The sequence below is a fragment of the Eublepharis macularius genome, chromosome 6 (genome assembly GCF_028583425.1).
Source record: "Eublepharis macularius isolate TG4126 chromosome 6, MPM_Emac_v1.0, whole genome shotgun sequence".
Classification (NCBI taxonomy): domain Eukaryota; kingdom Metazoa; phylum Chordata; class Lepidosauria; order Squamata; family Eublepharidae; genus Eublepharis; species Eublepharis macularius.
Window position 1 is genome coordinate 63703065 of NC_072795.1, and position 14015 is coordinate 63717079.

Here is a 14015-nt window from a genome sequence, read left to right on the forward strand (position 1 = left end):
GTTGTTATTCTTATGTTACTGGGGAGGGAAGAGAGAAATAAGGTCAAGAGACTCAGTTGTTTACCTAACACCATGCAGTACATGACTGGATTAATTTAAATTTGAACTCAGGCTTTTCAAGCTCACAGGTCACTTGCACCACCACCAATTCTGGCCCTTGAAATTACCACAGCAGTTGGAATAGTGTAGAGCGTTGAGGAGATATATTAAACGACTTACTGTGCATGCTGGGAGGATTGTGTGTACTGAGAGGGGGCGGAGCAAGGGGCCTAGTCCTGTGGGTTTCACCAGGGACTGGAGTACTGGAAGTCCTCAGCTGAAGAAGCTTTCGTCTGGTGTGGGCCCTCCCTTTTTTTTTTGGACATGACATCTTCTGGAGGAGGCTAGCACCCAGACCAGCTGTCTTTGAACTGGAGCAGATTTCTTCTCTCAGATGTTGAGGAGAGAGGCCCTAAGAACTTTGCTTCCCACTGGAGGTCTGCTTCTGAGGGACTGCGGCTGAACCAGCTTCAACAAGAACGCAGCACTTCTGGGATACTGAGGACTAGACTTTTGGTTTGTGGAGGAGAAAGGAATTGGAGATGGGGATCATCTTATGCTGTGTGCGAAATTGTATGTTTCATGTAGTAATAAATAGCTTGCTTAAGCCAAGGTGTGTGAGTGGTAAGAAGAAAGGAGGTTCTCAGCCTTGAACATGCCCATATTTCATCCAGGATACATTAGAAATTACTTTTCTTTTAAAAGAAAGTCTATATTTATCCAAATAGGTATGATTAATAAGTGAAATAGAAATAATAAGGACCAACCTTACAGGTTTTCTGGTTTCTGTTGGTCCGAAGACAAGATTAAGAATACTTTATGAATGTATAAGGCCCACATAATAAAATACATATATACCTACATACCATTTACGATGTATGTACTTCAGGTGGGTAATTGTGTTGGTCTGCAGTCAAAGAGCAAGATCTGGGTCCAATAGCACTTTAAAGGCCAGCTAGATTTCCAAGGTATGAGTTTTCAAGAATCAAAGCTTGGAGGGAACTTAGACTTTTTAAAGCTCGTATCTTAGAAATCTAGTTGGTCTTTAAGATGTCCGAGCTGTTATCTTCACTAGTCATAACTATTTATACATGAGAATCTTAAGGATATCATAGGATTGGGGGTTGGGTGGCCAAGGGAGTGAGAAAATCACACCAGCTAGCAGCCGACAAAATTTTTCTTCTCTTCCATCTCCTCCTTTCTTGATGAAGAGAGTAGTCCAGCTGGGACATAGATTTGTGAGAGTTGTTAGTCATTCAATGAGGGATTTGCATATCAGCGCTTCAATTCCAATTCAAAAAACAAAAAGAAAATCTTGCATGTGGAATTCCTTGCCCATGCCTGTCTCCAAGCTACCATTTGCTCATCAAAGAGGTTTCTCAGCAGCTTCATCTGGATGTCTTCTGCTTCCTGGGCCCCTGCCTGCCTGGCTTTGTCCTAGTATGGAGCTGAGACTTCATTGCTGGTCTTGGTCAAGTGTCTCTCTATCAATAGATTGGGGCCGTTGCCCCAGTCTCTTGATCTTGTTGGGTCTTTCTGTGTTCTTTGCTAACCATGCGGTGTTGCTGACATGACAATGGAAGCTTGTGAGGATTTCTGGTACTACTCTCAAATCTACTTATTTCAGAAAACTCCTTGAAAGTGATAGTGGGCAGCAGTTTATCTCTTCCCTGGGAGATTTTTTGCTGTTTCCTGCATGTGTCCATGCTGTTTATTTCCTGATGCTGAGGGCGGGGAGTATGTACTGGAGCAGTCACATATATGTTTAAAAACTTGTCAGATTCATTGATATTAAACTCATGGATGGTTGAATTAGGACATTAGTCTGACAGTCGCTTTCACTGTTTCAATGAAAAATTCATTTCCAGGAATAGCTGCCCCCCCACCCCCAAGTGGGATGAGCTTCATGGGGATTTTACTTCCTACATGGAGGACCCTTCCTCCCAAGTTTCAGGCAAGTAGGAAAAAGCATTTCCATCCTAAAATGCTCACTTGTAGAATGGGCACAGTGAAGTGAATAGGTGAACCTTTCTCTCCATTCCCAGAATCCTCAAGTAGGATGGAGTGTGTTCTGTTTTACTGCATAGTTGAGGGAACCTAAGCCCTGCTCCCTGCCTTACCTTCTATTCCATTCAGTAATTTCCTCCTAGCCTGACTGACTTCCAATATAGATGTCTAGCTGTGAGAAATTATACTTAAAGTAAGGCATAGGATAGCACAGAATCTAGCTCCCCTCACCGGCACATTCTAGTTTTGCTTATAAATAGAAATGTGCCTCTACTTTTCCCATGTATGAAACAGGTTAGCCCTAAAATTCCCCTGCAGGGCTAATAGCAATAGTGCTGTATTCGTATAGGGGGGACATGTGGCTCAGGCCTTTACCTGAAATTATAGATAAGGAGAGATCACATACCCTAGATTGGTGGTTCTCTTTCACTTAATGGTGGCCTGATTCTTCCCCAACACTATTTTGTGTGTGTTTTATTGTCAGTGTGAGTGATGCTTGAGCATCTGCCCCCATCTATGAGGTATATAAATTCTTTAAATCAATATAGTCTGTCATCTGGGCAAGCAGGCCACCTATCACTAGGACAGGTGACAAGACCTGGACTTCTGTCTTTTTTCCTCCTGTTTTTATCACCCTGAATGAAAGACAGCTCCTTCAAACAAAACATTTTTGGCAGGTAGGCTGGCACTGTCTACCTGTCATGAGTGTGTGTGAAGCCTCTGTTTCCCTCCCCCTGATTTTTCATGTGGCAAATGACCCAGTGGGAGTATATGTGTTTTGCTTGCAGAACGTCCAAGGTTCAGGTTGGAGGTGATGTGAAAGACCTCCATTGGAGACCCTGCAGAGCTGGTACTAATCAGAGCATGCAATGCAACTGATGTTAACAGACCAGTGCTCTGACTCAGTTTTGTAGCTTCATGTGTACCCTGCCTTACAATGGTTACAGGTGAAACATTTTCCTGCCTGTCTTATCCTAGCCTGTGTGCAGCCAAAGATACCTCAGGTACAGGCCCCATATAGAATCAGAAAGCCTTCCCCAAGCGAGTGAGATGATGTTTTTATCAATAGAAAGTGGACGTGTAGAGCACAAAAGATCAGTTGGATCAGCAGGAACTCTTTCAGCTGGATGGCATCATAACCACATATCACTTGATATTAACTTTATCTGTTCCTTTTCTGTATGGGAAATCAAACTGGAATACTGCCAGTGGCTCCTGAAATGTTGGAAAACATTTTGGCCAGATTAAGAACTCTTCAAAATTTCTGAATGAAATGAGGCTTAAGTTGGATATTCGTTCATAACATTCTTACAGTACATCCATAGATTGCTGCTTAACTAACAGTAGCCAAATTAATCTGTTATATGAAAAACAACCATTTTATATGGGACTTTAACAAATGCATTATTTATTTCATGGACTAGACTCCACTTTGTCAGGTACATGGAGTCTAATTCTTGATTGGCAGAAGTGTGTGTGCATGGATGTGAGTGTACATACATGTAGAGGGGAAAGTATGTAAAGCAGAACCAAACAATGATAGAAATACAAAGCCTAGCAGTATATCTGTAATATTTCTATGCCAAGTCAAGTGTGTGTAAGACAGTGACTCTTTTCCAGAAGCACCCTCTGATGATGATCATAGGGCCAAGCACCTAAAGAGGTGAAAGGGACAGGTGCCAGGGGATTAATAGTCCTGCTGGTTCCAACTGAACATTTTGGCTTCTTTGATGCAACTGGAACCTGAGTCTGTCACTTACTTTTTCATTCTTATTGTTTCTTACCATAGACATCATTCGCAGTGATATTGCCTTGGATAAGCAGAAAGGCTGCAAGATCGCCCAGCATCCAGACATCATGTTAGAGCTACAGAGAGAAAAAGCAGCTCAGATGCACCTGGTTCTTCTCAAGGAGCAATTCTCTAACACCTACACCAATCTCACACTAACAGGTAAGGCTGCATCTTGAGCCAAAGAGCAGCGCTCCACTTAAATGTTGGTAAAAAAAAATGCAGTTTGTTTGGTGATTGCAAGAGAGGCTAAAGTGTAAAGCTATCTACTACAAAGCTTTAAAAATCATGCCAGGATCCTAAATATTCAGCTCAAGGTCAACTGAAATGTGCCACAAATTAAAATGTGACCTAGACTAAAACTCCTCATTTGGGGCGCAACTGGGATCCTGTCAATGTGTGAGAGCAACAGAGTACAAACAAACTTCCCATATCTTATATGAAACTAATGTTTGGTGCCAATGGAAATCCAGTTACATAAATAGTGGGAAGAACTGGGGAATTCTGTTTCTCCAAGCCCAGTGATTTTAAGTTACAGCAGTAATGGATTTGGCTTTCTTTGCCTATCAGTTTCTTAGGCTATCATTGTACTAGCCATTCTTGGTCTATGAATATAACCCTGATAGCATTAAGAATTAATAGATGTGTTTAATAGGAAGTGAACAGTAGCTGCTCTTTGAGGGGTGTGCATATGTGTATTTTTGCTAATCTAACAACATTTTTCATGGACTATATCCAACCTTCTTGACTGCCAGCATCAGGTTTCTGCTGAGGCTGGGGTGCTCAGACATCTTTTAACTGAAAGATGTTCCTCCTTGTAAAGAGCTATCCCTTATTTCATGCTTCCTGTGCCTAAGCAAGGGATGGCATCTTCTCTATTTTTCAAGAGCCATTCAGTTCTCTGGGAAGTAACCTTAGGGCATCAGGCAGATAGTTTGCAACACGACCCAACTTCTTCACATCCCAGCAGAGAAGTAGCAATAAAACACATTTCTTTCCTCTTTAAATAAAACTGTGGACAAACGTTTTTACTACACCATGATTAAAATATTATAGGGCTGTCTGGAGACAGATAAAATTGTTTTGTAGAATCTAAGTGGTCCCTTACTTCAAAAATTGTGATTTGACATTTCTGATGAAAGTCTCCATGAGAAGTTCAGAACAGGAATGCTCTTTTCTCCAGAGAGAGTGGTCATTGCATTTCTGTAATATTTGCTCACCTGGGGTATAAGGGGAAGCTTAGCAGAAGCCTAGCAGAAGCTCTCTGTAGACTTTTACACGGGTCTTTTCCACAAGAGAGATGTAGCTTTTTGTAGCACTTCAGCACTACTGAAAATAACCCTGTGTGCATGTTTTTAAAAAGCTTACCTCTCTCTCTGCTCCTATTGGCCTCAGCAGAAGAGATGGAGCAATTACTAAATTTGGTGTCCTTGAAGCCAAAGCGGCACATGCACTTTGAGTGAACCCAGTAAATATTAAAGAGCAAATATAAAAGAGATAATGGTCCAGATGGAGTCGAGTGGCTGTTACTATTACGGGTGTTGTTTGAATTATCCATGAAATGGGTCCTGAAATGACTGACAGGCTGTGAGGTAAATGAGAGAGCTGCATGAAGCTCGTAAATGGCTCATGTCTTGTCTGGCCAGTGAGAGGCTGGAAAGGAACGGTCCAGTTCTCCCACCTCTGGCCAGTGGGTGGCAGTGAAAATCCCCACCAAAAGGTGTTCAAGTTGTTGCCACAAATACTCAGAAGAAAGGCCGAGGATAACATTCTCCAAAAATTTCTTGGGCTCTTGTGACCCAAATGACCATTTTATCTTGGTGAGTTAGGCAGCCCCTCTTATCAGGATAGACACTTGTGAGTTTAGGAGTTGTTCTAGCCTTTTGAAAAAGTAACTTGGCTGTGGTGGATTGAGTCTGGCTGATGATTCTATGATGTTTGAGCAAGATACCTTCAAGCAATTTCTCATTCTTGGTAACACAATCCCCTCAGCTGTTTATTCCCACTCGAGCTCTTGGAATCTTTCCTGACAACTTGCTTACTCTCCATTAAACATACCCCCCCCCCCAGGTTTCTCTTCCTCCTGCACTGTTCTCCAATGCCATTAAAAAGAGGCCTAGAGCATTGCTTGCATTTTTGCCTGGGACCTGCTGCCTGTAGGGCACCTGGTTATCACAGGCTCTTGGCCTTTTAAAGTGTGTTTATGGGAGAAGAAGATGGAGGATTTCAGCTCCAGGTGTCTTTCTGAAGCAGAGTCTATCTACAGCAGTAAGCTGTGTGGGGATATTCTTCCAGTCTCCCTGGAGAGGACTGATGCAGCCTGATAATTGTTAGGAAGTTTAATCTCTGATTTCATAAATGTAGCTTCGCTCTGTGTTCTCTGAGGGCAGAAAATAATATTTACTTGGAAGGAGACAGAGCCATGTAAATATTTCTCTTTACTATGATGGATTCTGTCTTTTGAGGTTGCATGAAGGAGATGAGCTGTTGAGTTTTGGGGGTAATTACACCTGCACCCTCAAGATTGGAGTGCAAAGGCTTTCAGGAAGAAGATGCACCAGCAGTCTTCCAAGTAAGGGCAAGGGACTTCCCAGCAGCCCAGGCCACAAATGGGACTTCACACTGGCACGTGGCTACCACTCTTACCAGCTGTTGCAGAACTCCAGTGAGCATTAGACCCCACAATTCCTCTGAATTCTGAACCCTGCCCTTTACCACTCAAGTCAAAAAGGTTTTACTTCTATATTCTCATTCAGTGTTAATTCAAATTTTAAAAACTTTTGTCATATGGCTAAATAATACTATGTGAGAGGAGGGTGGATATCAAAGCTGTGTGAGGACAGTGCTGTTGCCTCTGTTAAAGACCCTAACTGGGAATCTGATTGACAATCGGCCCTCTGTGTGCTGATTCCCAGTACATTATACCTGGCATTGGGCATCGGCTGCTGATCAATATCCTGGTATTTCAATATGTGACAAGGATGGGAATTTCCACCCCCCTCACCCACTGACAGTGAAGGTGAACTGGTTGAGCAACAGGGTGTTTGTTTATATGCCCTCCTTTCCTTTGCGGCTCAAGCTGATTTACAATTCCAAGTATAATAAAACACTTAAGTAACTCCCTTCCCAAATGCCTGCAACCCCATTAAATGTTCTAGTGAATAAAATTAAGCAATTTTTTGCTGTGATCCAGTACAGCATGCTTTGAATTTCTCCCCAGCCCTTTGTCAGCCTCCAAAGGCCTAAACACACATCCTTGTGTTCTCTCTTGGTCCTGATGGTCAAACCTGTGTTGCAAGTTCTGTACTCTGAATTCAGTTCCCAGGTGTGCTTAGGTCCATTTCAGATCAAGACCATAGTGTGTGGGGACAGAGAGTTTAAGCCTCCCCCCAGTATCATTTTCTGGACTTGCAACATCTCTGGGGAGCCACTATTTGCCCAGTTGGGGAAATTTATGTACTAATGGCTGTGTGTGTTATGTGCCATCAAGTCACCTCTGACCTATGGCAACCCTTTGAAGAAAAGCCCTCCAAAACATCCTATCATTAACAGACTTGCTCAGAACTTGCAAACTGGAGGAAATGGCTTCTTTTATTGAGTCAAGCCATCTTGTTTTAGATCTTCCCATTTTCCTACTGCCTTCCACTTTTCCTAGCATTATTGACTTTTCCAGAACATCTTGTCTTCTCATGATGTGACCAAAGTACAATAGCCTTAGTTTTGTGCTAATGGCCTCATGCCTAAATTTCCCCAGTAGAGCAAATAGCTCCCTGGGGTTGTTTCAGATCAAGAAAATTTGTCTGATCAGGAATGGGGAAACCTGGGTGCAAATCTCCATTCAGCCCTGAAGCTCACTTTGAGACTTTGGATCAGTCACTCTCTCCTTTGCTCACTCTAACCTACTTCACAAGAACGTTTTAAGGATAACATGGAGGAGTACTTATGTAACCTGGGCCATTTCCACACATCTTACCTGCCTGCAGAACATCGTGCGAAAGACCCGGAAAACAGTGTCTTCTCGCACGAAATCGTGCCAGGAAGACGCTGTTATCCGGGAGTTTTGTGCGATTTTGTGCAAAACTCCCTGATAACAGCGTCTTCCTGGTGCGATTTCGTGCGAGAAGACACTGTCTTCTGGGTCTTTTGCACGATGTTCCGCAGGCAGGTAAGACATGTGGAAACGGCCCTGAACTTCTTGAAGGAAAGGCAGATGAAGAAGAATTAAATTTTGACTCTGCCAAGTAGTTCTATTAGCTCCTTTCCTCTTCTCTCAAATAACCAATTAAGTAATACCACTCACAGCAAGCCAGTCTGTTCTTAAACAAAGCATGTGCATTTCACTGAATTGCCCGTGATGTTCGAGAATTAGTCTGTCCTGTTTTTTTTTTACTGTGACTGTCCAACTTTCTGATATCACTCTATTTTGGAGTATGACTATTAAGAGTACTATATCCTTCAGCTGACATCTGTCTTCAGTTCTATGGAATAATTTTGTAGACATCCACATTTGGTGGTATGTGCATTTTGTTAAAACTGAACGTTGAGATGACCAAGGAATCTTCTTGTTCTTTAACTGTCTGGATAAAAGTGGAGTTTCACAGAATCAAAGGGTTGTGTGGGAGAATCATGTAGAGCAGTGGTTCTTAACCTTTTTGGTGTCATGGACCCTTTTGAGAATCTGCTGAAATCTATGGATTTCAGAAAAATGCACAAACACATATGCACAAATTTTTGCATACCATTTATTATATTGCTTTGGAAACTGATTTACTTTGCATATAAAGAACAGAAACATCACAGTGGAGAATAGAAACATTTTGCTTACTAGCTTTACCAATACAGAATGTTTTTCAATTTGACCCTGAGCATGAACAGCATGGAAAAATGTTTTAACAAATGAATGCAAGAGAGTATGAAAAAACCCCTCTAACTCCAGGGACTAAAATTGTGGATTTTGAAGAAATCAAAGTTCATCAATGCTAGTTCCCCCATTGCAAGGCAGGACCTACCTGTCACAATTTACCCATGTCATTTGGACCACAGTCTGCCACAATCAGAAACTGCCAACCTCCTTGTGGGATGTGGTCATTTCCTGGAATTACAGCTGATCTCTAAATTACAGAGGTGTTTCGCTGGAGAAAATGGCTGCGTTGGAGGGTGGACTTTATGACATTATACCCCACTGAAGTCCCATCCCTCCCCAAACTCTGCTCTTCCCAAGCTCCACCAGAAATTTTTCAACCTGGAGTTGGCAACCCTAATCCAGAAACGTGCTAGCGGGGCAAATTGTTTCTAGCAAGAAAGCAACAGTGCAGGCTATCAGGATTCTTCCAGGTTACTGTCCACTTTGGCCTAGGGAATAATCCTTTCTAGCTTCAACTAAAGCAATCAGTTAGGCCCAGAACAAGAACACTACACCATGCTCCCCACAAGCCTGTAACATCCTTTATGCTGTCTCAGGTTCTTGCAGTCCCTAGTGCTGCAGTGTGCTCTGTATGGGTTTAGAGAACATGGAGTCCTGGCTTTGAATAGTATTGAAAGGAAAAGGAAAACATTTCCTAGCAAGACCAGAATTCAGCAGACACTTCAGCGATCACCATTGTCTCTGCTCATGCCTTCCACAAGAGGTGTCATTTTTCCCTAAAAAATTGTATTTACTGGGACTGGGAGTTTTAACCAGAAAGTTAATCAGCTTTAGTTGACTAATGGAGGTGGTGGTGGTGGTGGGTAATTTGTGCAACTGCAAGTTAAGAATATGCTTGGTTGTTTGCGGAGGGGGGAGGGCTATTTGTTCCTAGTATGTAACAGTTATTGGGAGTGAAAAAGATAATGATTAAAGGCCTTCCCAACTACAGAGCAATAAGCAAAACTTTGTTAACGGATCCTAACGTGAGCGAGCATTTAAAAGAAGCACCTGTGCCTCCAAGGTGTAACATGCACATTTATCTAAAGGAAACCCATTAGTTGATTCATTGGTAAGAAAGATAACTAATATACTTAAAATGTGTTAATTGATCAGTATCCCTCACATCTATCCTATTTTGGAGCCTAGGCTGCAGCTGGGAAATGGGAAATGCTCCCCCAGCACGTGGCTCTCGGCCCCTTGTGTGCAGACATCCGGCTCTGTGCCTGGTTTGGAAGCCTCATGCTGATTTAACTAATCGCTTCCTTGAAAAGGGTGAAATGAACATTTCACTGCTGTCTTGAAGGCAAGAGCCTAGTGGCCCCTGTAGTGCTTCTGTTAGGGCTGCCTGGAGGAGGAATTTACAGCCAGAAAGGACATGACCTGACTGCAGGCTCATTAATGGCAGCCAGATGTGCTGGGGGCCTCTATGATCACATCCTGCAACTAGTAGTGTCTGATGTGGGAAGTGCATTACTTGGCAAGTTGGCCTTGCAAATATTGTTGATCTGTTGGGACTGGGACTGGCATGTGTTCTGCAGGGTCCTTACTTATCCAATCTATTATGTCTCACCTCAGCTATTTCATAGTCTCACCCTTTCTTCTGAAAGGATGGGAGAAAGAACTTTGGTACCAGGAGAACTCTCCTCCTTGCTTGCAGTGTGGTCCAGCTCCAAGTGCTGCCCTTCTTGGATGTGTTTGGGGAAGGGGACAGATGGAGGTTGACATGACCTGTCACAAACATCAGCATAGGTGTGTATATATAATTGATGTGACTTGCATAACAGAGATGTGGCTGCAGGAAAATGAACTAGTTCCTCCTGGCTATGTGGTCCTACACCAGCCTCTCTATGGTAGCCAGAGAGGAGGAGTTGCTATTATTCTTCATGAGTCCTTCAGCTTCCTCAGACTTCCAGTACAAGCTATAGTTGGTATTGACTGAATGCTCCTGTCTTTGGGAACTAAAGATTCTGCTTGTTTACAGACCACCCAGGTCCTCAATAAGCACCTTTTCTGAGTTGGCAGTGCTGCTAGCAGATACGGTATTGGAGACACCTAGACTTACTGTTCTTGGGAATTTCAACATCCATTCTGAGTGTTCCAAGTCAGGTCCAACTCGGGAATTTTTAGCTTCCCTGGCAACCTTGGGCCTCTCTCAAACACAGACAGGCCCTACGCATGAAAGAGGCCACACCTTGGACTTAGTATTTTGCACTGAGCCTTTGAGGGAAAGTCTTGTTTCAATGTGGGAGATTCAGTCCAAACTATGGTCAGACCATCATCTCCTGAAGGCAGAAGTGAAGATGGCCCCAACACCCTGCAAAATGAGGGGTCCAGTTAATTCTTGACAAAGGTTCATAGATCCTTCAAGATTCTAAGATGCCTTGGGAGATTTTAGAATTTCAGGTACATGTTCTATGGAAGCCACTGTAGGAGCATGGAACACAAAGCTCCTTGAATCTATTGACACCATTGCTCCTTGTCAGCCCTTCTGGCCCTTGGAACGGAAGCCAGCCCCATGGTTTACCACAGAGGGTTGGAATGAGGGTTGGAAGATACTTAGAAAGACGCTGGTGAAAAACTCATGTAGAAAATAATACAGCATGCTACAGAACCCATTGGAAGACCTATGAAGTGGAAATGAAAGTGGCAAAGAAATGTTATTTCTCAGCAACCACTGCATTAGCTAGTTCACGACCATCCCAGTTGTTTAAGGTATTTCAACATCTTCTAACCCTGAAATCTGAACCTTTACACTCTCAAGAACAGACAAATAGCTGCAAGGCTTTTTCTAAGCTTTTCTCTGATAAAATAAGCACGAGTATGCTCTGATCTGGATGCTGGCTGTAATACAGATGAGATGGAAGAAATGCTTAATACACCAACTGGCTCACATATGGACTGCCTTGAACCAGTTACAATGACAGATCTTAACAGGATCCTGACTTCTATGAAAGCCACTACTTGTGCACTGGATCCTTGCCCATCTTGGCTGTTAAAATCAAGTAAGGACCACATAGGTGAACCACTGAGGTCTGGTGTCAATCAGCTGCTAACTTAGGGCACCTTCCCCCGGCTGCTCAAACAGGAAGTTAACTGTCCACTAAAAAACCATCCCTAGATAAAAATGATGTGGCCAATTATGACCCAGTCTCTAATCTGTCATTTCTGGGCAGTGATTGAGAGAGAAGTGGCTGACCAATTCCAGGTCTTCTTGGCTAATTCTAGTACTCTGGACTCTTTTCAGTCTGGATGAAAAGTCATGGGGCAGAGATGGCTCTAGTAGCTTTAGTGGATGATCTCCGTCTGAATATAGATAAAGACCATGCCTCCTTATGGCTCCTCCTGGATCTATCTGCAGCCTTTGACACAGTAAACCATACTATCCTGTTGAGGCATTTAGAGACAGAAGTCAGCATCAAAGGACTTGGATTGATTTAAATTTTTTCTCATGGAACGGACTCAAAGGGTCAGCTGTTACGGAGATAGTGATCAGCTATCTCCATAATGGGAATCATCTTGTAGACTTCCACAGGGTGTAGTCTTATGTTATTCAGCCTCTATGTAAAGCCTTTAGGAGAACTCATTCACAGCTATGGAGCGGGATGTCATCAGTTTGCAGATGACACCCAACTCTATATCTCAGTATCCAAGTCCCTACAAGATGCTGTAGTAATCTTGGGTTGCTGCCTGAAGGAAATTCCAGTTGGTGCAAAACGCTGCAGCTTGGCTGTTATCAGAAGTAAGCAGGAGCATGAACATCACTCCCATCCTGCAATCACTCCATTGGCTGCCTATCAGTTACCAAGCTCAGTTCAAGGTATTGGCTATCACATATAAAGCTCTTCATACCCTTGGCCTGGCACACCTACGGAACCATCTGTCTCCCTATGTTCCTCCATGGCAGCTTTGCTGATCTGAACAGGGTCTCCTGCAGGTGCACATAGATAAAATCAACAGCTGTCTGTACACATGCATTCTCTGTGGTGGCCCATGCCTATGGAACGCCCTGCTTGAAGAGGTCAGGAGAGCCCCCACTCTTCTGGCTTTCTGCAAACAATGCAAAACTGAATTATTCAAGAGGGCTTTTTAACTCAGATAGGATGGCTGTACTGTCGGGAGGTGGTTTCAAAGAGATGCTTCACTAACGAGATATGGACCATAGTCTTCACCACCTCCTATATGTTGCTTTAAGTATATGCTACTATGTACTACCTGTTGCTTTAAGTATGATCCTACTTGGTAGTTCTATGTTGTCTAATGTATGTCCCAGAATTGCTTATGCTCTGTTTTAGCATGTCTTCAACTGCGTATTGGGTTTTTGTTAATGTTATGGCTTTGTAAACATGCATTTATGTACTCTATAGCATTGTTTATTGACATGTCCTTGATACTGACTATATTAATCTCACATTATGTAATCCACCTTGAGTTTCAGTGAGAAAGGCAGATTATAAATGATATTAAATCATTTTGATATTGTTGTGAGGTAATAACAACACTTTGTAAACAGCTCTGAGTGGGCATTAAGTTGTCCTGAAGGGTGGTATATAAATCGAATGTTATTATTATTAAATACATAAGTAAGTAAATCCAAGCAATGCCAATTCTGCTGCTGTTTCCCATAAGGAGAAAGGGGAAAATAGCATTTAAATACCAAAAGGAAATAAGTTCAGTTTGCCAACCTTCAATTCACAGTAAGTCAGATTTTAATGTGTCTCCTTTCCAAAGTTCTTTCAGACAACAGGCACATTGGTAGGGGAATTAATTGGGGGAATTACTTTAAAGGAGACAAACTGAGAGGGGATAACTGGGATTCTCCATCAGTGTTTATGGGGGTTTTGCCCTTAGAGAATGCTTGAAATAAAACAGCCAGATGTTCAACTGGAAGGGTTTTTTATTAGAAGAGAAGTAAAAGGGTAAGCATACAATCACACACACAGAACACGTACGAGGCTAACTAAGAGGAAATCAGAGAGGAAAGAGGAGAAAGTAATATCAAAGAAGGAGATCTATGGAGGCAGCAGTGAAATGACCAGCATTTCACAGAGAGAACAGGAGAAGGCCCAAATGGATTTGGGAGCATGTGTACATATCCAAAGACAGACACGGATGCAGACAGACACACACATGCCTGTGGCTAGATATAGGGCAAAATGCTCCTTGGGGTGAGCTGACATTCTTGCCCCCCAAACAATAATTTGATGGGGTTTCTGGAAGTGGATAATGAGGTGGGAGAGGCTTGATGGGTCCACTGCAGGTGTATAGGTGTAAATG

At 42.8% G+C, this 14015-nt stretch overlaps 1 protein-coding gene across 1 annotated transcript in view; it reads left to right on the top strand.

Annotated features, from left to right (window-relative positions):
* HPSE2 (heparanase 2 (inactive)) overlaps window positions 1-14015 on the top strand; it is a 206291-nt gene that overhangs the window by 21970 nt on the left and 170306 nt on the right. The window contains exon 3 of the mRNA XM_054984215.1: window positions 3836-3997. Within this exon, the coding sequence (XP_054840190.1) occupies window positions 3836-3997 (162 nt within the window). The remainder of the gene's footprint in view (window positions 1-3835; window positions 3998-14015) is intronic.